The sequence below is a fragment of the Nelumbo nucifera genome, chromosome 5 (assembly GCF_055504915.1).
Source record: "Nelumbo nucifera cultivar China Antique chromosome 5, China Antique-T2T, whole genome shotgun sequence".
Lineage (NCBI taxonomy): Eukaryota > Viridiplantae > Streptophyta > Magnoliopsida > Proteales > Nelumbonaceae > Nelumbo > Nelumbo nucifera.
In genome coordinates, this window is record NC_142653.1 from 74,235,765 (window position 1) to 74,262,226 (window position 26,462).

At 40.5% G+C, this 26,462-nt stretch overlaps 1 protein-coding gene across 1 annotated transcript in view; it reads left to right on the forward strand.

Moving 5' to 3' along the window:
* The first annotated feature begins 525 nt into the window (after nt 1-525).
* The window catches only part of RGTA1 (RAB geranylgeranyl transferase alpha subunit 1), a 49,649-nt gene continuing 23,712 nt past the window's right edge, over nt 526-26,462 (forward strand). The window contains exons 1-7 of the mRNA XM_010254097.3: nt 526-772; nt 965-1,124; nt 5,138-5,298; nt 5,373-5,477; nt 15,189-15,947; nt 16,056-16,242; nt 22,677-22,863. Of these exons, the coding sequence (XP_010252399.1) occupies nt 660-772; nt 965-1,124; nt 5,138-5,298; nt 5,373-5,477; nt 15,189-15,947; nt 16,056-16,242; nt 22,677-22,863 (1,672 nt within the window). The 5' untranslated portion in view covers nt 526-659. The remainder of the gene's footprint in view (nt 773-964; nt 1,125-5,137; nt 5,299-5,372; nt 5,478-15,188; nt 15,948-16,055; nt 16,243-22,676; nt 22,864-26,462) is intronic.

Below are 26,462 nucleotides of genomic sequence, written 5' to 3' on the forward strand. Positions count from 1 at the left end.
CAATTATTACTGTTGATATCATTTGAAATTTGCACGGCACATTTACTAATTACTAGTATCTGAATACAATGAATCAAATATGGGTGTTGTAAACCGTAAAAAATAAAAAGAATCATAAATCTAGTAGCCAATCAAGTGTTATTTATCAAAATTCATAAATGAGTTTTGATTTGTCAAAACTCTTCCCATACCATATCTTTTTCGCATCGTAGATTTTCCCAGAAAAAATATGAGTGCTGTAGGCGTGTTGGGTAAGCACAATGAGTGATCACGTAATAGCTGTGTGATATATGTACCAGTTAATGTGCTTTTTATCTAAACGTTTTGTTCCATTAGACAAAAATTATCTATTATTTTATTATCTTTATCAAAATAATTAAAAATAAAAATAATAAAAAAGAAAAACCTAATAAATAATTTTTTATCTAACGAACACACAAATTTGAATGAAAAACGCATTAACTGACATATATGTCACACCGGTGCCTACTAGATCCTGACCCGTGCTGTAAGCGTACCTGAACGATCCGCGCGGATTCGGTCCGTTTTCAGCTCTCCAATACTCATACCAAAACCGTACGTCTGAGCTTTGGACTGTTTTCCATATGTTGAGTCTATAACAGTCGAGAAACGAAAGACGTGGGGGGAGCGTAGGCACCATGCACGGCCGACCTCGCAAGCCGCAGAAACCAGTAGATGACGCTTCAATCGCCAAAGCTGCTAAGTTACGCGTTCTCCAAGCTCAGTTTTTTCAGAATCATCACGACAAAATGTAAGCTCCTTTCTGATCTTTCCCGTAAACAAACAGAATCCCCTTTTCAAACCTAATTTCTCTTATACTGTCAAATTCGATTGAGAAAAAGAATGACGGGCAGTTTTTTAGTGATTTTTTAAATCGAGTTTTCCTTCTGATTTGTCTTTTAGATTCTCATATAGTATTATATATTCATATGCATCTTTTCAGCTATGCTAAGGAAGCGCTAGAGATCAGTGCCAAGCTTCTGGAAACAAATCCCGAAGCTTACACTGCCTGGAATTACAGAAAGCTTGCTGTTGAGCATAATCTCCGATCTGAAACCGATCCCGATGCCATTAAAGCAGTTCTTGATGAGGAACTCAGAGTCGTATGTTCCGACCGACCCTCTCATTTGCTGTTGCATTTTCTCTTTGAAATCACTGCTGTATGCATAATAAAATTACAAAACAGGTTTAAACATAGATAATAGAAAGCTAAAAGGATGCAAATGAAGTTATACAAATCAGTTATGAAGGACACAAACCAGGCCTAAATAACCGCTGTGAATTCAGTAAAAATGAAGTGGCTAATAGTCAATACAGAAATTCGAACAATAGGATACAAATCTACCGAAAAATAATGAGATCATAACAGAAACTAAATAACCCAGATAAGAAACGTGTATAAATATATAGATGATAGAGACAATGCTTGAACTAATCCAGAGATGTTTACCAAAGAAAAAAAAATCTAGAGACTACAAACAAGTAAAAGTCTCATTAACTAATAGATTGATAACAAATGCACAAAAACTGGCAGAATCTTGCTAAAGTATCAAACTTAATCCTAGGTTTTCAGAAAAGAGTTTTGAAATATGATTGTATCAAGGATTTACGTGAAATCAGAATGTTAGTTCACAAGCAGAACAAACTAGGTTTCTCTTTAACAGAACACTGAGATAGTGTATCAATCAACCATGTTAAATATGGTAAAACCAAAAGCAAAAATCAGAGAACAACAAAAGAGAAGAGTTTAGGACTTTCCATGTTTGAATAGGATCCTAATCCTGTGGTAGCTTTGTTTCTGAAGTTTGTACATGTAGAAGATTGATGGTGGGCTGCAAGAGCCCTATTGTGAAGCAATATAGATGGCTGATTTGAAATGAGAAACCAGATAGATGGTGTGCAGAACTCCATTTGGTTTTGATGTTGACTACTAATTCATCCAAAGGCCTGATTTTGGAGGTGGGAAGAGATAGAGTAATGGTCTCCCACCTCCGGTTTGCAGATGGCATTTTGGTATTTTTGTGATGGGGAAGATAGAAATGGAGTGGCAAATCTGAAGTTGGTGGTGAGCCTCTTTGAACGAATGTCTAACTTAAAGATCAATTGGAATAAGAGTGCAATGGTTGGTTTAAATGCTGGGGATGAGGAGCTAGACTTGTATGCGGAGATTCTAGGGTGTGAAAGAGGGGAGTGGCCTCTGACATATTTAGGCTTACCCCTTGGTGGCAATCCAAGGTCTATTTTTGGACTCCAGTAGTTGAGAGAATTGAGAAAAGATTAGTTGGGTGGAAAAGGAAGTGCATTTCTCTAGGGGGGCGAATCGCTTTGATAAAAACAACCTTGGCTAACCTCCCTATCTACTTCATGTCTGTCTTTAGGATGCCTCAATCAGTTGTGAAGAGGGTGGAAAAACTGATGAGAGACTTTATGTGGGAACTGGGAGACAGTAAAAAGGACCATTTGGTGAAATGGGAAAAGGTGGTAAAAAGGAAAGAGGAGGGGGGGATTGGGTATAGGTAACATTAGTAAGAAAAACCTTGCTCTTTTAAGTGGTTGTGGCGCTTCCCTTTAGAGAATGACAGATTGCGGCATAAAGTGGTCTCAAGTATTCATGGCCTGGCTAGGAATGGATGGGATGCCGGTATTCTGCAAAGAGCTGACCTTGCTACACTGTGGAAAGCAATGCATGGTATCCTGCTCCCATTTCTTGAGCATGCTAGGTATGATCTGGCTTTTAGTAATAGGATAAGATTCTAGGGAGATGTGTGGGTTGGGGATATTCCTTTGAAAGATATGTTTCCTTCGTTGTATGCTCTCTCTAATCTCAAGGAGAAACTTGTGTCTGACTTTTTTTTGGGGCTTGTGGGAAACCTTTGAGAGTCAGACATTTCATCAGTGTCAAACCTTTTAAATATTCTGGATGGCCTTGTCCTTGATGATATAGGGGATGATAGTAGGGTGTGGTCTCTCAATTCCTTTGGGTCTTTTAACTGTAAATCCTTTTTTTTTTCTTCTCGTGTGTCCACCCCCATTCCCCATTCCTTTCCTGTGAAAGAAATTTGGAGTGCCCCATCCCCCCGAAAGTCAGTGCCTTTTGTTGGGAAGTTTATCAAGGATGAATCAACACATGTGATGTTCTACAAAAGAAAAGGCCAAATTGGTGTCTATCTCCTAACTGGTGCATTTTTGTGTAAGGTGAATGGTAAGAATGATCTCCATCTTCTAATTTCATGTTCCTTTGCTTGTTGTATTTGGGAATGGTTTTGCTGTCTTTTTGGTTGTAGGCGGATCCCTCTTGGAAGCTTGGAAGGTCTCTTTAGTTTATATTTTTTGAGGAGCATGAAGAGAAGAGGTAGAATCCTATGGAAGTGTGCAAGGGCAGTGGTAGTGTGGCTAGCTTGGGAGGAAAGGAACTTAAGAATCTTTGAAGAGAGAGAAAGAAATAAGGAGGCAATAGCAGAGATTGTTATTGTAAGAGCTGCACACTGGGTGAAAACTATGAAAGCATTCTCAGACTTCTCAATGGACGACTTCTTCGGGAATTGGAGGTCAATTGCCCTTTCTTCCACTAGGACACATAAAGTCTTGGAGGCCTGGCACCCCCCAAGTGGAGGGTGGATGAAGCTGAACTTTGATGGAAGTATCTTTGGCAATCCAGGGCCTTCCGGAATTGGTGGCGTGTTTAGAGATGAGAATGGGAATTTATGTGGTTTGTATTCAGGACCTATTGATTAAGGTGACTCGGTGAGAACGGGATTTATGGCTGCTATTGTTGGGGTGCAAAAAGCCAAGGATATGGGAATTACGAGGCTGATTGTTGAAGGGGACTCAAAAATAGTTGTTGGCTGGCTGAAAAAGAGGAGAGGGGGTTCTATGGCAATTCAGAAATGATTTCAGAAGATTCAAGATGATATCGAGAAATATGCAAATCTATGTAAGATGGGTTAGGAGGTCTTCTAATGGGTTGGTGGATGGATTAGCTAAGCAAGGAATTCATAGGCAGTATGGCAATTCAGAAATGATTTCAGAAGATTCAAGATGATATCGAGAAATATGCAAATCTATGTAAGATGGGTTAGGAGGTCTTCTAATGGGTTGGTGGATGGATTAGCTAAGCAAGGAATTCATAGGCAGCATTTGTTTTTGGCGCAATGTTAATCGTGTGGGGGGATTTCTGATGTAAAGGGTCTTTGCCCTAACAACTTCTTGCTGTACATTTTTGTTCTTTAATCTTAATAAAATTTCTTGAGTTTCTCATCAAAAAGAAAAAAAAAAGGAAATAGAGAAAGAAATAAGAGGGAGAGACATGGTTCGCAATATCGATGATATTGGCAATATATCCCTGAATATCCCCATTTTGCTAAGTGGGGATACAAAATTTTCTAGGAATCTTTTTTTTCCCAAATATCTCTGAAAATTTTCTGATATGTCAGTGATATTTCAGAATATTATGCCATTTCCAATAAAAAAATTTAGAATATTATTAAAAGCTTTTCAATGTTTCGTTAAAATCATCGTAAATTTTTAAAAATATTTTCCTAAAAGATTGGGAATTGGTGATTGAATAATTGGTTTACTATTTTAATATTATTTACTTACCAAGTCACTATAATTCAAAAGAAAATGTAAAATGCACATAACTACAAAAGAATATTCTCAAATTGGTCAAAACATATAGTAACAAGAAAAGAAATAAAGTAAAAAAAAATGGCAAGTAATTGACATATTTAATGAAGAGAAGATAGCTAAAAGACTAAAACGGAGACAAAGAGAAAGATACCAATAAAGTCTCAATTTTGTCCTATTCGATTTATATAGTTCTTTGCTATGGTTTTTTGAGCCTTAAAGGTTTAATAATTAATTCATGTTTCTAGAAATCTTTCCTACTTTTTTAGGTTTTCTAAATATCTTAGCGAAATATCTCTGAAGTTCTCCTTCTCTACATCGAAAAATATCCATTGATATTGAAATTGCAAACCATGGGGAGAGAGGAGAAAAAAGGGTGGGGCCCGGGGGAGAAAAAGAAAATAATAAAAAGAGGTTATATACTTACGATTGTCTATTGCTTTATGGATGATACTTTTGTTTTTTCTTTTGTTACATATGAATAAAATAGGTGGAGAGTGCATTGAGAAGAAATTTTAAGTGTTATGGAGCTTGGCACCATCGTAAATGGGTTTTAAACAAGGGGTATTCATCAGTTGATCATGAGTTCCGGCTTTTGGATCAGTTTCAAAAGGCTGATTCTAGGAATTTCCATGCATGGAGTTATCGAAGGTGGACTCTCTTTCTTCTTTTAGCTTTTGGTGTAGTACAGTAATTGGTTTTGATTTCTTTCTTTGTCTTTTCAGATTTGTTGCAGCATTGAAAAACATGTCAGAGGAGGAAGAGCTGAAGTATACCACAGACATGATAGAGACCAATTTCAGCAACTATTCTGCATGGCATAATCGTAGGTATAAAAATACAGTTTTGGTTGAAGTTTGAAATTAGAAGTCTACATGCACGATTGGATTATGACAAAGATTTTAGGTCTCAAGCTTTGAACTTGTATGAAAATAATTAGCTTAGGAGTTGGAAGGTGGAGACCTGAGAGCATAATCATTTTCTGGTTGTCCATTTAATGGGGTTCAAGGATTTGAATTTTGACAATATTTTTGCAATGATTGGCAAAGTATTATTTTTGTATTAATGATAAAAAATTATTTTTGTATTTCCTTCTGCTGAATAGTTCTACATGATGTCTGAGTCAAAGTGGACAAATACTGAATTTTCATATACGTGCCCCTTCCTTTGCATTTTTGTATGAAAATTAATTCAATCTAACCTGTAAATAAATTGTAGAAGTAATCCATCAAAGTAAAAAAAAAAAGAGATCAAGACAGATGAACTAGAACCAGTGTACTTTGGCTAACATCTGTTCCATGTTAATCTACAAGATTTCTGTTTCTGAATTTCCATTTCTTTCTATTGGGACATAATGTACTTATCTTCCTTTATCTTCCCTTCTTTATTAGTATGTTAAATTGTTAATGCAGATTTCCAAATCCATCTAAATGAGGTGTTCATGATAGATGGTAGAGCAGTAGCCTGTCAACATAAGGATAAGAAGCTCCGAAAGCCCTCCTTAACAAGTTCTTTTTTTGTCTATTATGAAAATAAAATCATGAAATAAAATACAACACAGAAACTGAAAGATAACATAAATAACAAAATGGTCAAAAGGAGATAAACCACAGGTATCACACCTTTCTTATTCAGACCATTTCACTTTTAGTTGAGACCCAATTAACTGAATTCTGACTATTCTTGAACAAAGTCACTACCTCTGTGAAGTGGCCCCAAATCAATGCTGGTGGCCACCATAGTTGTCAAGGTGACGCCTAGGTGACAAGGCGCCCTTTGAGGCTTGCCTCGCCTAATCGCCAAGCAGTTTTTTACTTTCTACTATAAAATACTTTTTTGTTCATTCTTTTTTGAGATTATAATTATAAAATAGACATTATTAACCTAAAACAATCATTTTGTGTGTTTATATACTAATTTCTTTTTATTATTTTCTTATTTATTAGGGCTTAATCAACACAAACATTGCTAAATGCTGTCTTGAACCCTCAAAGACTCCAAAACCTGAATCAATTAGTAAGGAAGAACTTAAAATTTTATCTAATCAGCACATTTTTTTCTTCTTCTTCTTCTTGTACTACTACTACTACCAATACTTTTTCGTTTCGTCTTTTCCTATAATAAAAAGGGTTCCGCCCCTATATTTTTTGAATTTTATTATCCTTCTTTTTCTTCTCATGAATATGTTGATGTTCTATACGAACTTCATACTTTTCTTAAGAAAATTATGAATAGTTATTAAGGAAATATGGTTATGGTACCTAGGGGACTACCCAAGGATCTATGTTTTTAACATAAAAAAATCCATCGCCTAGGTACTAGGTGACAAGGATCCTCCCTGTCGCCTAGCCTCGCCTTGGCGCCTTGAAAACTATGGTGACCACTGCACACTCCACATGGGCACTCCCACCACAAAAGGCAGAGAAACATTCTGAATGTCTTTATTACATGTATGACATATTAAATTGTAGGCATATAATGAAACTCCCATAATTACATATAGCTGCAGGATTGAACTATTGAAAGTTTACCTTAACAAATCTTCTTTGATGGTCATAATAGACCCAAAAGGCTGACCAGATACAAAAACTACAGTACTAGGGAACTATCTTGGTAACACCAGTAGTCTTATTTTTAATTTTCTTACAGAGAAAGCCCAACAAAGGATTCAAGTTTGCAAGGGCTAAGCTTCTATTCCATTTTGGGAAAACAATTTTGGTTTTGTCAGTATTAGCAGCCATACCTTCTCACCTAATTTACCAAATAGTGTCTGTATTAAGGGCCTGCGAATAGGATCTCGTCACAGGTCGGTCAACGGGGAAAACCTCTTGTTTCCCCTTGTTCCTCCCTTTTCTTGAGGAACCTATCTTTGGCGCCTTAATGGTGATTGTTCAAGAGATCACCAACTCTCCTCTACTCTGTCTTGACTGAGAAATTCGATACCTTTATTGAATATCATTAGCTCCTTTAAATAGGAGATTACAAGAAGATAAGAATCCTACTTTTTGGAGGACTCCCTACTGATCTATACTACTGAATTTAGATAAGAACACATAACAGATAAGACTCCCTACTGATCTATACTACTGAAAACAGATAAGATAGAACACTGAATCAGATAAGATGAGAACACTGGATTAGATAAGATGAGAACTGAATTAGATAAGATGAGAACACCCTTTACTGCTGCTTTCGGCGGCAATACTGCTTCCCTATAAAAAGCGTCCATAACATTACTCCCCTCCCGGACTAAGAGCTTGTCTTCAAGCTCAAATCCAAGAAATGTGTCTTGAAACTTAGTCAAAGGGATCCAGGTAGCTTCGGCCAATGGTAAGCTGGCCCATTCCACCAGGACTTCAAGTACACCTTGATTAATTCTGGAGCGAAAAATAGTCCGAGGTTGGGGAATGAGTTTGCCGTCCTTCAAGGGTGGTAAGGGGGGAACCTTGTCAGGAGGAATACCCAGAAACAGCTTGAGCAAGGAAATGTGGAAGACATCATGGAGCCTACTGTGCTCTGGCAGTTCCAGTTGGTATGCAACCGTACCAATTTGCCGGAAAACCTTGAAAGGTCCATAAAACTTAGGAGCTAATTTAGGAGCAGCCCTGCGGCTCAAGGAGCGCTGTCGATAAGGCTGAAGCTTCAACCAAACAAACTGCCTAGGTTCAAATGGCAGTTCCCGATGATGCTTGTCATAGGCATGCTTCATGCGTAGTTGTGCCTACTGTAAGCGAAGAGAAACTTCAACCAGAAGGGCATCTCACTCTTGTAGGGAACGATCAATCTCCTCCAAACGAGTAGAACCGGGTTCATAGGACAACAAACGAGGAGGTTCACGGCCATAGACGACCCGGAAAGGTGTCATTCCTAGGGAAGAATGATAGGCAGTGTTATAGCAGTACTCGACCCAAGGAAGCCAATCAACCCACCGTCATGGTTGATCCCTAACAAAACAACGGAGATACATTTCGATTGTTCGGTTCATCACCTCAGTTTGACCATCTAATTGAGGATGAAAAGCGGAAGAAAGAGCTAAAGTGGTACCATGTAACCGAAACAATTCCCTCCAGAAGGTACTAGTAAAAACCGGGTCCCTGTTGCAGACAATCGATTCCGGTAACCCGTGTAAACGGAAAATGTGGGTGAAAAAGATGTGGGCGACAGAAGTAGCACTGTACGGATGTGACAGAGGAATGAAATGGGCATACTTAGAGAAGCGGTCCACCACCACGTAAAGAACCGATTTCCCCCCAACTTTGGGTAGTCCCTCTATGAAATCCATGGAGATATCGGCCCATATTTGTGCTGGGATCGAAAGGGGCTGAAGAAGGCCAGCGGGATGCAGATTTTCCCATTTGTATTGTTGACAAGTAGAGCAGTTTTGGATAAAGTCCCTAATAGAAGCTTTCATACCTTGCCAATGGAAATCTGCTTGGACGCGATACAGTGTCTTTTGAATGCCTTAATGGGTGGAGTTATGAATACCGGAGATGATGAAGGGAATTAGAGGGGAATCGGCTGGAAGATGCGCCCGACCTTTATACATCACAAGCCTGTCTTGAAGGGACCAATTGGGGTTGGCAGTTCTGGTCTGAATTTGCTGAACAAGGGTCGTCCACTCCGTTGATTGTGGCATCACCTTCTTGATGTCGTCTAATAAGGTGACTTGTGGTCGTGAAATCCCACAAAGAAGCATAGTGTCCTCGTCACGCCTAGATAATGCATCCGCGACGCGATTTAAAGATCCCACCTTGTAATCGACTTGAAAATCAAACCCAAGTAGCTTGCTAATCCAATGTTGTTGGGGAGAAGTGGTAAGATGCTGCTCCAACAAGTACTTGAGGCTATAGTGATCAGTTTTGATGACAAATGACCTTCCCCACAAGTATGGACGCCAGTGTTGGACTGCTCTAGCTAACCCGATCAATTCGCACTCATAGGCTGGCAATTTTAAATGACGATCAGCAAGTTTACGGCTGAAGAAGGCAATCGGGTGCCCTTGTTGCTGTAGTACGGCACCAATCCCTATGCCGGATGCATCGCACTCAACTGTAAACTCGAGATCAAAGTTCGGTAATTGCAGAACTGGAGTGGTGGAGAGGGCATCCCTTAAACTTGCAAAAGCCGCATCGGCTGCGTCGTCCCAATGAAAGGCATTCTTCTTCAGTAGGTTAGTTAATGGGGCAGCCAACAAGCCATAATTCTGTACAAATTTGCAGCAATATCCCGTCAAACCGAGGAAACCGCGGAGGGCCTTGGCGGATTTGGGCCTGGGCCATTCCTTGATTGCTTGAATTTTGGAACTGTCTACCGTTACACCTTGCCCGTTAATGACATGACCCAAGTAAAGAACCTAGCGCTCCCCAAAGGAGCACTTGGACCGTTTAAGGAAGAGCTTGTGTTGGCGCAGGAGCTCAAAAACAATCCTCAAATGATGCACATGTTCTATCCAAGTTTTACTGTAGACTAAAATGTCGTCAAAGAACACAAAAACAAATTTGCGAAGGTGGGACTGAAATACCTCATTCATCAAGGATTGGAATGTGGATGGGACGTTTGTGAGACCGAACGACATAACTAAAAACTCAAAGTGGCCATGATGAGTTCTGAAGGCAGTCTTCTCAACGTCTTCGGAAGCCATTCGAACCTAAAAGTATCCCGACCTTAGGTCTAGTTTGGAGAAATATTGGGCACCATGAAGTTCATCCAACAACTCGTCCACAATGGGAATAGGGAATTTATCCTTGACAGTCCGGTTATTGAGTTCTCTGTAGTCAACACAAAATCTCCAAGTGCCATCCCGCTTTGCCACCAACAGGACTGGCGAGGAGAAAGGAGAACGACTAAGGCGGATGATCCCTTGCTTCATCATTTCAGCACATTGCTTCTCAATCTCGTCTTTCTGCAGATGTGGGTAGCGATAAGGTCGGACGACAACTGGTTTGGAGCCCGTCACCAGAGGGATCCGGTGATCGCAAGCTTGGGAAGGAGGAAGTCCCTTGGGTTCTTGTAACACGTCTGAAAAATCGGCGAGGAGCCTTTCCATGGTTGTTGCCTGCGTCATCTCACCTTGGAGCACATGTACCTGTGGGTTTTTAGCCTTTACCACGTTACCCTGCCAAGTGACTTGCTTCCCGTTTAAGCGGAATGTCATTGATAGGGCGCTGAAATCCCATAGGATTGGACCCAGGGTGATCAACCACTTTACCTTAAGAACTATATCAAATCCATCCAAGGATAGCACAAACAAATCAACAAAGAAAGATTCAGAATTGACCTGTATTTGGACGTCCTTACAGATGCCCGGGCTGTGTACACTTTCACCGTTTGCTACGGCTACCTGCAGTCATGGTTTGACTTCCATTGGCAGCTTCAGCCGGAGGGCAGCTTGCTTGCTTACAAAATTGTGTGTGCTTCCTGAATCAACGAGGATCAGTACCGGTTTTCCCGCTACCCGCGCTTGCAATTGCATAGTTTGAGAGGTTTTTATTCCTGTGATCGCGTGGAGAGAAATCTCGGGTTCTAACGAAGAGGGTACATCCTCGTCCTCCTCTTGCTCATCCACCAGGAGGCAGAATAGTCTCTTGCACCTGTGTCCCGCCGAATAGAGATCGTCACAGTTGAAACACCGTCCCCTCGCCCGACGTTCTACCATCTCTGCCCTAGACAAGCGCTTAATGGGGGGTGCCACCACGCTACTTCCCACACTGGCCGATCTGGAAACATTGCTTGTATGTGACTTCTGTTCTCGGCTGGCTGCAGAAGATGGGGCCGTACCAAGTGTTTTCGGGGATGCCCATGTTGTCGGAGGCCGCCCCATACTGAAGGTTCCGCGGCTGAGTTGCAGCTTGCGCTCAAAAGCGCGAGCCAGATTCATAGCCGTAACCAGGTTGGGGGGATTTTGCATCTCCACATCCACCCTCAAGGTTTCGGCTAACCCTGCGGTGAACATGTCAACCTGCTGGTCTAGTCGTACCGATGATGCTCTTGCAAGGAGGGTCTGAAACTGACGCTGGTACTCAGCCATCGTTCCCGTCCGTTTGAGGTTGATTAATTCACCTAATGGGTTGCTTGTTAATGGGGGCCCAAATCTGAGTAGGTAGTAGGATTTGAATTGGGTCCAATTGAGCCCGGGTTCCTCCTGCTCTAATCTATAAAACCAGAGCTACGCCTCCTTCGTCATGTGGAATGCGGCCAAGCTTACCTTGTCTCTGTCCACTGTTCGTTGGTTGCGGAAGAACTGCTCACATCTGTACAACCATCCCAACGGATCTCCAACACCATTATAGGAAGGGAACTCCAGCCTGCTGTATTTGGGAACGATCGCGGCTCCCTGGGCGACGACCTGCCGCTCGCCGGACGATTCTGCCATGTCTGGTTGGCGGCCGTTTGTGGTTGCAGCCCCTTTTGGATTCCTTTCCTTGCTAGAAAAATAGAGCTCTATCATGCGCCTTAATTCTCGGACGTCTTCCTTGATCTCGCGCACCTCCATGCTGTTTTCCACGAGCTTGTGCTCCAGTTCATGAACCCTAGTCGTCAACTGCTCAAGGTCACCCATGACACCTTGGCTCTGATACCAAATTGTTAAGGGCCCGCGAATAGGATCTCGTCACAGGTCGGTCAACGGGGAAAACCTCTTGTTTCCCCTTGCTCCTCCCTTTTCTTGAGGAACCTATCTTTGGCGCCTTAATGGTGATTGTTCAAGAGATCACCAACTCTCCTCTACTCTGTCTTGACTGAGAAATTCGATGCCTTTATTGAATATCATTAGCTCCTTTAAATAGGAGATTACAAGAAGATAAGAATCCTACTTTTTGGAGGACTCCCTACTGATCTATACTACTGAAACACATAACAGATAAGACTCCCTACTGATCTATACTACTGAAAACAGATAAGATAGAACACTGAATTAGATAAGATGAGAACACTAAGATGAGAACACTAGATTAGATAAGATGAGAACTGAATTAGATAAGATGAGAACACCCTTTACTGCTGCTTCGGCGGCGATACTGCTTCCCAATAAAAGCGTCCATAACATACTGATATGTTAGAACTGAGTAGACATTTCTTATTGACTAATGGTTAGGACAAGCGGAGAATTCACACCATTCCATTGGTAGTAGTTACTCAATTTATTTAAGCTGCGGGGTTAGGAGTGAAATTGCTGCAAATGCAGAAAATAGCTTTGCTTACTGGTTTATCATGGAGGATTTTCCAGAATCTATTCCTCTTAATCACAAATTATGCTTACTAATTATTGCAGGGATTCTGTTATAAAGGTACGAAAATCTCCACCCAGCTTTTGGTGCTGTAAGGGAATCCTATTGGGAGAGAACATGCTAAACAAAGGATTTAAATGGTGTCTAGGGGATGGCACCCATGTGGATGTATGGTCTGACCCGTGATCCCTGGGTAAAAGATATACCATTAGAAAAGTTTTCCATACAATCGATACCACATCATCATAAAACGATTGTAAGGGACATTATTAATTATTTACCTTATAACTGGGACTTGGGAGATTGGGAATGTTGAACAATATTCCAAAGGTTAGGACCATATTCAGTTTACCATTCCCATGACCCCAGATAGCTGGAACCAACATTGGATAATGGCCTTTTACCTGCCTGACGTGATATACAAAGTATTCTAAAAGACTGATTACCTGCAATCCTGAGGCTGTAGGTGGCATAGTTTGGCACCACCATAAATTAGGAAAAGTAACCAGTAAGTCAGTCTATGATTGGATTGTTAAAGGTGATAACACCCAGACAATGAAGTGGTGAAGGCTGTGGAGGCTTCCATGCTGGCAAAGGATCAGAAAATTTTTTCTTTTTGTTTCCACCAAAAACAGAATTTCCACTAAAGATGTGCTGGCTCAGCAGGGCATGAAATTAGTCAAATCTTTACTTTTATGTCAAGGTGGATGCGAGACTACCCATATTTTGAAAGCAAGCACAACTAAACTTGAAGTTAGAGTCTGAGGGAAGTTCTGAAGGGAGGAAGTTAATCCTGGTATCATTTTGTCCATGGGCAATGTAGATTGCTTGACAGACCATGCAGATACTCTTAGTCTCTTACTACCCAATAATACTCCACAAGATGCTGGAAACCTGTGGGCGGAATTGCATAAAATCCATTAGCAGGGGCATACAGTAACTCAAAATTATGGCGGACTAGAGCCCAAGCAATTCTGTCCCTCGCATTGCTGTTATTTTCGTTGTATTAGTTGAGCGGCATGTGAAAATGTATGTGCAAGAAAAGAGAGAGGAAGGGAGAGAGAATGAGTAGAGCAAGGAGAGAAAAATAAAAGGTTTAGATTTTTCACATGGTGGTCTGGATTTGAAATCAAGGTAAGTATCAGCATATAGTAAAGAATCAAGATCTGCATTGACAACACAGGGAGTTGTTTTTAGCACTAGTGCCTTTGAGAATAGAACCAGAGGCATGTTTGTTGCTTTCACAGCTATGGTACTCTGCCTTCAGGCCCTTCACCATGTTTGCTTTTATGGAAGGCCTCAGAGGTGGCAAGATGGCATCTCCATTCAGTCCTTGAAACCAAATCAAGGCACGTACTTCCTGTGATGGACAGATTCCAAACCCCATTGTCTTGGCTATGGTCCTTTTCCTGCCTCGGTAAATTCTGTAGCAGCATAGAAACTAGACTTTCTGGACCCTTCTTTGTAAAGAGGGATTGGCTATTAGTGATTCAGGGTCCAGCATAAACATTTTACTTATCTAGTTCCATGGACATAGAAAACTTGGTTTAATTAATGGCAAGGAACACATGATTAATTGACAAAAAAAAGGAACACATGATTAATTTGAAGTGAACTTAAAACCAATAAAAGGTATAAGGGGAGTATTTAGAGATGAAAATGGCAGAATTGTGGCTATGTTTTCTGGGCCAATAGGAGTGGGGGACTCATTGAGAGCGGAGGTGATGGCCTTGCTTCAAGGTGTAAGATATGCCAAACAATTGGGGTTACACCAAATTGAGATAGAGGGAGACTCTAAATTGTTGATTGATTGGCCGCAATCAGGGAAGTTGGGAGCCGGGATTTATAGACAGACCATAAGGGAAATCCTCAATACAACAAGGGAGATTGGTGCTTGTTTCAAATGGACAAGGAGATCAGCTAATGGTTTAGCTGATACGTTGGCTAAACAAGGGACTGTGAGGGAGAGAATGTTCTGGGCAGTTTTGTAACAAAGATAACTGGGGACACAACACCTGTTTAGGGGTTGACAGTTGTACTTGATTCTGGAAAGTTGTACTTAATTTTGTATTAATTAAATTACCGTTTCCAATAAAAGAAATTGAAGTTCACATTTTCTTGAATTAATGCCAGAAAAAGGAAAGCAGCCATATTTGCTTTTTAAAATTTCATTTCTGTTGCTAACTTGCTACATTGTTATAGAATCTATAAAATGATATTTAATTGCTTTGGATGGAAGTTTTTCTTCTATGATGTCTTTATTGCTTTGTGCTATGCGGCTTTTATGACATATGCTCAACTAAGAGGCTTCTGCAGTGTTCTTCTGTCCCATTTGCTGAAGCAGAAGATTGAAGGATTTACTCCAAGAGAGAAAGTTCTGACAGAAGAATATGAGCTTGTGCACCAAGCCCTCTTTACAGATCCAGATGACCAAAGTGGGTGGTTTTATCATTTTTGGCTTCTGGATCAAACAGTTACACCAGGTGCTCCCGTACTGGTTTCTTCTTGGCCTGCTCATGGTTCAGATCTGTTTGTATCCTTCAAGGGGAACTTGGATGGTGGTGTTTCATCTTCATTCACAAGCTTCTGTTCAGATAAAGGGGCTTTTCCACTAATTATTTATTTTAATCAATCAGTTGGAGGAATAAATTCGTCTACAGTAACTGTTAAGCACTTGTTTGATAAGAATGAAGATCTTATCTGGGTGCCACTTGCTACAAACAACTCAGGAAATGCCCAAGCTTGGGTAACATTTCTGAGATTTCCTGATGTGAAAGATGATTCTTTGAAAGCTTATCCAGTTGAGGTTAAAGTTGGTCACTCTCAATGTGCATTTACAGTGAGTTTACGTTCTATTGATTCAAAACATGGTGAAGGAGGATCTGACATGGAGATGATTGTTTGGAAGGATGACAGTTTTCATGCAAGTGAACCTCTTCTTCTAAGCCCTCCTGTTGTTTCTCTTGATCAAGCAACTACCAACAAGGAACCTGAGCAGATAGATTCTAGATGGCATGAGGAGACTCTAGCTAATGAGATTGCTCTCTTTCAGGAGTTGTTGTCAGAGATAAACTGGTATGCATTATGCATTTTTATGGGTTTCTGACTGAGAACTACAAATACTGTTTCTGTCTTCATTCAACTCCATCTTACATTTTCTTTTCCTTTTCTGCCTTTTCATAGTAAAATTGGGAAGCTTACACTTGCACGGTTATTAAGGGCACATGATAAAATGATTTATAAAATGCCATTTGCCGATGAGAAGACTCATTCTAAAGAAGTTCTTGATCTATTTAGCGACTTGATGAAGTTAGACCCATCTCATTCTAGATATTACAAGGATGAGCACAGCCTAGTCCTGATGGAGCAGGTCTCTCTCTCTCTCTCTCTCTCTCTCTCCGCATTGTTGTATTCCCAAATGTTCATTATTTGATTCATCATGTTGCATAGGCATGATATTTTTCTTAAATTTCTTTGAGTATGGAAATCAAGATGGAATTGGGTCTTCTGGACTGCTCTGCAAGATGTACTTTTGTCTATTGACTAATGGGATGCTTCTATCATGTAATGGAGCTTGCTGACCTTTAAGTGGAAATAAGTTAATGTGTAAGCTGCTAAAATGCCATTTTTGCTCAAACTTTCTAAAAGAAACAAGTGGATTTTTTTTCTTGAAAATTAAGATTTCATTAGAAAGAGTTAGATTCCTTCAATAGCATTGGTTATGACCATTCCTTTAGATCTCAGATTCTCTATTGTGAGAATTTTTTCCTTTGATGTCCATCCAGACAAAAAAAAGTCACCTTAGATGGAATCTTGAGCTTTCAAATCCATCACCATGCTGTTACATGTCATATGGGCTGTGTTGGGCCCACCACTGTCATTGTTGAGTTACGTGATTTGTTATACATGAGATCACGTTGTTAGTAGTTGTTAGAATCAGTTATCAGAGTTGTGTGGTGTTACGCTTGTATTGGTTTAAAAGGAGTCATGGATTAGTAGGAGTTTATATATATTCTTGTAATGGTCATTTTAAAGGCCATGAATGGAAGAATTTTATCCTTAACCATTATGTTTTCTATTCGAGGTCTCTTGTCTCCCTCGAAGCAGACGAAAACAGCGCTTACTTCCTGGTGTGACTGTAATATTTTGTTAGAGTCGGTTATGAATCCCGATTTTGAACACCGACTTGTCCAACTGCAAGGAAGGGTTCAATTGTTGGTGGTGAACTAAGAGAAGCTGAAGGAGAGAATGACCCAAATGTTTGAGGCCCCTCTTTGCTCGTCTCAATCAATTGGAAGCATCCTATAAACCTTATGGGTCCAGTCTCTCTACTGTTCACACTTCTAGCCACCATTTGAATGAGATGATGACGGCAACAACGATAAAGCCGTTATGCCCTCACCTTGCAGGTTCAACCAATCTATTGTTGATGCTTCCATCCACCATAATTCCCTCACCGATGTGAAAGAGACACTAGTGACTGATGGTGTGATCTTCTACTCTACATTGAAGGATATGAAACACCTGCATCCAGAACCTGAACCGGTGAAGCAGCTAGAGTCGGAACAGGCACCGGATCCAATGGATCTTACAGAGAAAGAGATGGGGGTGGTAAATGCAGCTTGCAAGGTTTTTTTTTGATTGGAATGCAAGAAAAAAGATTTTGGGACAGAATTCGACCATTCTGATTCTGTAATGGTTGTTTCTTCTTGCCATTTGAAAAAAAAACAGGTTCTTAACCTCTTTCTGCAGTTACCACTCTCAACAACAAAACCAGCAGTTAATCCTTATTCCATTCTCTGAACAATTACAACAAAAGAAATTTCTAGAATCTAAATTTGTTCTTATTCTTCATGGCTGCAATGATGTCATTTGAGAGCTACGACATACTTTGAAGCTATCACAAGAACGAATGCAGCTTGTAGCTGGTTGCAAGAGAAAGGAACTCAAGTTCAAAGCCACGGTTGGGTTTACTTACGACCCCATCCATATAAACTAGCATCTCTATCCCTCTGATGAGACGCCAAGTTAGCTCCCAAGTTTTACAGATACTTCCAGGTGGATAAGAAGATTGGCACAGTAGTGTATCACCGTAAGTTATGTGAGGTCCTCAGGAATCCACCCTGCCTTTCACACATTGCAGTTAAAGCCTGCATTTGGGGTTCATCAGGTGGTCCATGTTGAGTTACCGGCAACATGGGAGAAAGATGGATCGTTAATTCCTAAACCACAGGCTGTGCTGGATCGTCGAGTTCCCAAAAGGAAGTGGGAAATACTGGTGCACTGGCAAAGATTAGCCATTGCTGAAGCATATTGGGAAACCGAAGATGAATTCAAATTGAGATTCTCAGATTTTGTCCTTGAGGACAAGGACACTACTCAGGGGGAAGCAATCATCATGTGTAGGGCTCCTGTATCATGCATGCAAGCAACTGTTAGGAGGATGAAGCAACGTGCAAGGTGGACCAGGCTATATGCACAGTGGACAATGGGGAAAGATTGCTTGTGATATCCAGTGGGTTGGTTACAAATAGCATCCTTGTTTGCAAGAAATAAGGGCCCATAGCCCACTATCGTAGGAGAGTCCAGCTAAAGGTTGTTGTTAACTTGTTAGTGGGTCAGTGTAAATTCAGTTGTGGGATGTAACCGGGAGGCTTTTTCCTTGGGGACAAGGTCAAAATTTAAGGGGAAGGGAATGTTACGTGTCATGTGGGCTATGTTGGGCCCACCACTGTTATTGGTTGAGTTATGTGATTTGTTATACATGAAATCACGTTGTTAGTAGTGGTCAATCTTGTTAGTAGTTGTTAGAGTCAGTTATCAGGGTTGTGTGGTGTCACATATGTATTGGTTCAAAAGGAGTCATGGGTTAGTAGGATATATATATATATATATTCTTAGGGAAAATCTATGATACGGGGAAGATATGATATGGAAAGAGTTTTGACCAATCAAAATCCACCCATGAATTTTGATAAATGATACCTGATTCGCCACCACGTTTATGATTCCAATTTATTGGTGAGTTGTTTTTCTGATATCATATCTTTTCCATATCATAGTCAAACCCATATTCTTAACCATGAATTGAAGAATTTTATCCCTAACCATTACAGTTTTTATTGGAGGTTTCTCTCTCTATCGAAGTAGATGGATTTCACATTACATCCCAGCTAGGAACATAACACATGCAAAGTATCTATAGCAATCCAAAAGTCCCAAAAAATTTCTATCATGTTCCTTTCTTTTTAGATCCCTCAACAAATGCAAAGACAAAATGAGGCTGTGGAAGATATTTGCCTTAAAATTTTGAGAAAAGGATGGTCAATTTGAAAAGATCTCATTAGAGATTCAATTGGTTGAAACATTTCATCCTAATTAAAAAGAAAGACCATAAGATTAAAATATTATTGCAATTACTAGAGATTGCAAATTGACTGGCCGTGTAGAATCCCTTCCCTGTGAAATGGTTAATAGTCAATATGCTGTCTAGCACTATATGTTGTTAATTGGGAAAGTTGAGTTATTCTGTCACGCCACTTTGGGATTTGAGGCCAACATGAAGATTTGAGATGGAAAATCCAATCTCTCCATCTGATACCAGACCTGAATTAGTGATGTGCATATTTTCCTCTTTTCCTCTCTACATTAACCCCTTACAGTTATTTAAATAAAACCTTATCAAACTATGGCATTTTTTTTTGAGCAAAGGTAAGGTATAGTTGTATGTAAAAGGTCCTTTGTACAATGAGTAGCTGTACAAAACAAGCCAGAAGGACCTCAAAAAAAGGTCATCCTCAAAAAAGTACAATCAGAAGTATCCTCTTTAAAATCAGTATGTATAGATGACTAATTTCTAACAAATCCTAAAGCCATATTGATGACCTCAACTTCAGTGGAGGATTTGAGATAAAAACCCTTCTATTCCTTTCTGTCCATACCGCCCACATAATTGGCAAAGGAATGGAGGACCAGAAAATCTTTCCTTAGTCATCCCTTGAATATGCCAAGCCTCCAGGCAAGCTTTAACTGAGGCAGGCATACACCAACTTAACTTCAAACTGCTTAAGAAGTAGTTCAGGATCTCTGTGACAAAGTTGCAATGTAAAAACAGATGGTTGACTGATTCTGTATTCACACCACAAAAGTTGCACCTCAGGTCATTACAGTTGTAACCTTTCTTCACCAGCATCTCTTTGGAAAGACACTTATCTAAAGCTGCCACCCATACAAAAAATTTGACTTCTGAGGGTGCCACTGTCCCCCAAATGGCCTGTCTAGGGAAGAGGGCTTCAAATCCTCTCACTATGAAGCTGTAAAAGTTTTTTACTGAAAACTCTCCATTTCTGTCCCATTTCCACACTAAAGAATCCTCAGATTGCAAATTCAACACCTGAGAATGAAGCAGTGCTAACTGCTAAGAGATTTCCTACCTGTTGAATCTTCCAGTCATTAAAATCCCTTCTAAAGGATGGAACCCAACAGATAGCATTATCCCTCATCACAAAAGTATCAGCTACCATTGCCTCTTTATCTTCAGCCAAATTAAACAGGGTGGGAAACAACTCCTTAAGGGAATACTCCCCAGTCCAGGAATCCAACCAGAACCTGATCCTTATCCCATCCTCTATTTTAAAACCGATTCCCCTTCTGAACAGGTTTGAAGCTCTGCAGATTCCTTTCCACAAACTACACCATAGGTTGGCAGGGGTGGAAGCTCTGCAGATTCCTTTCCACAAACTACACCACAGGTTTGAAGCTCTGCAGATTCCTTTCCACAAACTACACCATAGGTTGGCAGGGGTGGAAGCTCTGCAGATTCCTTTCCACAAACTACACCACAGGTTTGAAGCTCTGCAGATTCCTTTCCACAAACTACACCATAGGTTGGCAGGGGTGGACCACTTCCCCATCCACTGTCATCCATCCCATATTTTTCTGCTACTACTTTCCTCCAAAGGTTGTCAGGTTCAGCATCAAACCTCCACAGCCAACTTCCTAGAAGAAAAAACTAGGTTGAAAGATTTTAATTTCCTTATCCCCAACCCCCCTTGTGATAGGGCTTTACAAATCTGACCCCAGTTTACAAGATGGTATTTGTGTGAGTACTACCTTCCATCTCACCCACAAAAAATCCCTCATCTTTTTTTTTTTCTAAAACCTCCACCAACTCTGAGGGGATTGGGAATAGAGTCATGAAGTACGTTGACAAACTTGCTAAGGCACTCTTGATAGAGTTACCTTCCCACCTTTGGAGAGATACCTTGCTTTCCAAGTGGCCAATTTCTGATCCATCCTTTCTAATATTGGGTTCCATATGGCTTTAGAAGTGCATTTGGCTGCCAATGGCAACCCAAATAGTTTGAAGGTAGCTGACCAACCTTGTAACCCGACAAATTTGCCAGACCCTGAATGTTAGAGACCTCTCTCATTTCACATTTGGCTAGGTTTACTTTCAGGCCTGACACAATCTCGAACCAGATAGAAGATGCTTCAGATTAAGGATTTGCTCCTCTGATGCCTTACAGAAGAAGAGTATAAATCAGCATATTGCAGGATTGGAATAGCAGTCCCATTGAGCTTCACATTGGAAACCTTCCACCAGCTCCCTCTCCACAGCTCTATCAAACTGTAACATTAAATTTCTCTTTTATGAATTATAGGGGTATAACTTTGAAGGAGATTCAAAACTGGTCATATCCTGGACTAGGCAAATTAATTCAGCAGCTTAGAATTGTAGACATGCTTTCAGGGAAATTGACTACCTAGCAAAGGAAATCAATCCTAATTTGAGCTGGGTTAGAAGAAATGCAAATGGGGTGGCAGATGTACTAGCAAAACAATGGGTCGTTAGACCTCAGTTGTTTTGGGTGGGGAATCTGATGTAACTAGGGATTGGGTTGGATTGAGAGGGTACCTCAACCCTAGCCCAATCCAACCCAATCCTCAAGCAGAAGAGCCCAACCTAGGTGCAATCTGACTGTAGGATAAGTAACCCTAGCCAACTTGGGCAACCTGGTTTTCATAATTGCATTCGGTTTGTCAGATCAAGTTAACTCGACGAATGCAAGATAAAAAAAATCTCAATATTGTTTTGTGTTATGGCTTTTTTTTTCCACTTAATTGTGTTATGACTTTTTACATCTCATTAAGACTAAAATTACATAAACATTTAGTAGTACTCAAAGATATTAACACATGATACATATAAATATAATAAAATATAATATATAAACATACACGGGAATCAGGTTCAGATTGCCTGAGGCCTCAATCCTAATCCAACCCATCCAAAATCGTCTTGACTTCAACATGGTTTTAACCAATGTGATTTCTGAAAACCCCAACCAATCAGGTCCAAAATTGGGTTGGGGCAATTAGGTTTCAGGTTGATCTGCTCCAAATTGCAACCCTAACTGGCCCCTAAAATAAAATGCGAGGTGGGAAAATAAGCCTATCTTGTCACATTACAGAGGGGGATATTGAGCTTCTTATTTCTGTATGGAAAGAGGGTAACATGGGAAAAGTTGTGATCCATTTTGGGCTGCTACCTCAGCTATGACATGTAAAAACTGTGTATAAACAAGGTTCCAGCTTGTTCTGACTAAATAACTGTCCTGGCTTCTTTTGCTTACTCTTTCAATTTCAAACCTGGGGACTGTATCCTCAATTAGGAAACATATAATTTCCTCTTTCTTTTAATAAGTATGTGTCCAACCTGCCAATGTAACAAGATGTAGTAGTCACCTATTATACCCTGATAAGATGTGATTGGAAAATTCTCATAGTTGTGTTATTCTTCAGGTGGTTTCCAATAGAGAGTCTTTGCTGACATACTGCTGGAAATACGGAGAAGCACATCCTTCATATCTATGTAACCCTATCTGCCTGCGACTCAGTAAATTATCATTATCAAGAATTGGTTCTTTTGAGAATTTATTATGGGTCCAAATGCTAGATCTCAGCCACAATGAACTTTGGTCAATTGAAGGTAACACTACTTCATTGGAGTCTTTGGATTGCATCTTCTGTTTTTCCTCTTTTTCCCATTAATAAAACTTTACTATGTTGCCAATGAAAGAAAAAAAAAGGAAAAAATAGTAATTTCTATCACAACCAAGTTTTAAAATGTTGGTGCGGGTGGAAATGCCGATCAATCAAATATAGGAAACATGTCTGAAATGTTGGAAATATCATATGGAAATGTTGTAAAAATTATAGACATGGTGGAAACATTGTAAAATATGCAAAAATATAGAATGATATTTTATGAAATGATAAAAGAAGCATAGACACACCTTGTTAAATTATTATCTTGTTCCAAATCATTAAACAAGGCCAAGAAACTAAGGTTATAGACAAAAGAATATGTTCTGAAGTTGTTGTAAACCTTAAGACTCAAAACTTCATGATAGAATCAGTTAAAGCAAAATTTGAACTCATAGAAAATGTAAATGAATGTAATAGATCAACTAAATAATCCATTACATAAAAAAACTAATATTTAACTTCATGATTGAAATGAATACTTTGGACCATTTTGGACCAATCCAATTCAATGTTTGGGCTGTCCAATCTGTTCAAATTGGTTTTAATTTAGATTGGTTCCAATCCAAACTTGGTCCATTGACACCTGTATTCTTATCTTCTATTAATGGACCGAATATCAGTTCAGTTGGACCCAATCCAGTATAAATCCATAATGGATGGACCGGGTCCAGTCCAATCCAATAAATTATTTGGACCATTAAGTTTGGAATGGTCCAATTCAGTATGTCTCATTGGTCCATCCAATCTGTTCAAATTGATTTTGATTTGAACGGGGTCCAATCCAAAACCGGTCCATTAACACCGCTAGTCTACTTTACCTACTTATTATCTCTCATTGTTGAAGATTCCTTGAAGTGGCCAACAAGATAAAGAAGATTCAGAGGGACTTTCTTTGGGAAGGCTCCAATTGAACTAAGAAGTTTCATTTAGTAAAGTGGGTTCTTAGCCCTACATTAGAGAAGAGAAGAAGAGAAGAAGAGAGAAGAGAGAAGAGAAGAAGAGAGAAGAGAAGAGGAAGTTCGAGGAGAAAAATGGGCAGTAACTTATGTCTCTCCAGCCCCTTGGTGTTATTTAAATGAGAACACTACATAAATACAATGACTTGTAGTAATTTTCTAAGAGTGGTATTCCATTTCTGTGTTAGTTTAATGTAAACTTTTGAAGTTTCTTTGTTAGCAGGAAGGAGGGGTTTGTTCTCTGTTCTGTGAAAGAAAATAACAGCTTGTCTATGTGTAGGTATGGCACTGTGAAGATGGTCCAAGTTCTGGAGGTAGAGTATAGGATGCTAGGAAGAACAGGGCGTCAAGGACGAGACTGGATTGGGATGATGAGAACAGAACTTTGTAGATAATTTTACGAGTGTAACATCCATTCTCTCCATTCTTATGAGTGTAACATCCATTCTCTCCATTGATTGAAGGGAGTGAAGGTGCTTTCATTGAGAGATCTCCTATCAACTTTGTAGATAATTTTGCTTGCCCCGTTATTTTGTTTCGAGGGCTGGATGACAAGGTATACAGTTCGATCCTTGCTATTCTGATTATACTTGTTGTTTGGCACAATATCTAGGAAAGAGAGATTGAAACCTAGAGGGTTTATTGTTCTGTAGCATTGGTTGGTTTATGGAAATTGTAATGAGTTCTGTAGCATTGTAATGAGGACCTCTTGATGGAGGGCGAGAGAGGATTCAGAGCAGTAGGAAGATGGAGGTCTGAGGTGTCGATCGAAGCCAAGACGTTCAAGTTCGAAGAGGAAAGGACCAAAGGCAAGGTTGTACTGAAAATAAGAGAGAATAACAGGGCGACAGTGTTGGTGTCAAAGGAGGTTATAGCATGGATGAAAGGTTTCATAGATGGGGCTATCAACTCTGGTAAGGTGAATGGTTGGAAAAATTCCATGTCAGTTCCAGGCAAGAGATATGTAACAGAACTGAATAGAAACAAGAAAGGGTGGTTCGTCACTGTGGTGGAGTTTTTTTGGAACAAATGAAAAACAAATGCTTTGTGTGCCGGAAGGGAGATTGCAGAAAAGGGTGGATGGCTTTTGTGCAGGTGCTGCAGTCTTACCTTGTAGCTTCGGAAGAGAAGGGAGTGGATGGAGGGAAGGCAACTGGCTAAAAGCTTGAAGACCAGAGTCAAAAAACTCAGGAGGAGGCATCATTGATTGGTACCTCTGGGAGTATAGAAGTGCAAGGCCATTTGATTCCTGAAATGGTGGTTGCTTGCTCTTCTATTCATCGAAGAATATTGGTAGGAGTGGGGAAGGAGGAATGGAAGAAAAGAATGGTGTTAGTGGCTGATAAAGAGGTGACAGATTGGAAGAAGGTTCTGAGTACAGTTGCAGGAGAGATAGGTGCTGGGAATGAAGCAATGCTGTTCCCTTTTGCGGAGACGAAAGCCGTGCTTGATGTAGGCAACCAGGAACTAAGCTTCAAAGCAGTTGTGGTGGATGGAGGTCTGATACAGGTTCAGAACTGGAGCCCAATCTGCAATGAAGTCGAAGTTCAAGATGGGTGTGTTTGGCTGAAGCTAATAGGCCTTCCATTTCACCTATGGCAGGATCCTGTTATTGAGTATATAGTGCAGAGCCTGGGAGGTATTTTAGTGAAGGCTGATAGACGTAACCTGAGTGCAGTGGAGTTACAGGTTGCTGGTGTTAGACACAAGAACTTGCCAAGGTTCTTTGATATCTGTTCGGATGAAGCCTGGTACAAGGTGTGGGTGGCTTCAGAAGTCAAACGGTCGTGGTGGGAAGGAGGTCGAAGATGATGAGATGGCAGGGTGGTGGACATGTGGAGGGAAGAGGGAGGGCGGTGAAAAGGTGGAGCAGATGAAGGTTAAATCTGGGGTTACTGTGTCGGCTGGGGAAAACCAAACAAATAGGCAACCTATTTAAGGAAATAATTCAAATGGGTTTGAATTAAACAAAATTAGGGTGGGCTCCTCATCTTATGCTGACGTGACAAAGAAACAGATTGCTTTTGGGAGCAGAATGGCTTGGTCCGAGCCGGTGAAGGTGGTGGGTGGGTCGGGCGGGCTGAAGATTAAACCGGGACAAATTTGGAAGGAGCCACGTGACAACTTAAAAAGTCACGTGGGTGGGTTGGGCGGGTTGGAAAGTGAACCGGGTCACTCATTTAAGGGCCCACGTGGCAACTTAAGTGGTCATGCGGGCAGGTCGAGCGGGCCTAATACCGAACACAGGTCTTTTTCGAATGACCCACGTGATAACTTAAGTTGTCACGTGGGTTGGGGTTAGGAGACACAACATAGATCATTACTAGATAGTGAACTTGGTCTATCTTTGTCCCAAATGGCGAGAATGGATGGGGGACGTTCGCAGCAGCGGAAGTTGGAGAAGGGGAACTTTCAGTGGGTCCCCCAACGGAACTGTGAGGAGGTTAGCTCCCTGCAACGCTCCTCAGACAGGCCGAATCCAAGATATGCAAGGGAAAGAGCAGAAGAGAGGGAAGAGGCGGATGAAGGCTGGGTGCAATGTAGTGAGGAAGATGAAGATTTGGATGAAAGCTCAGATGATGGT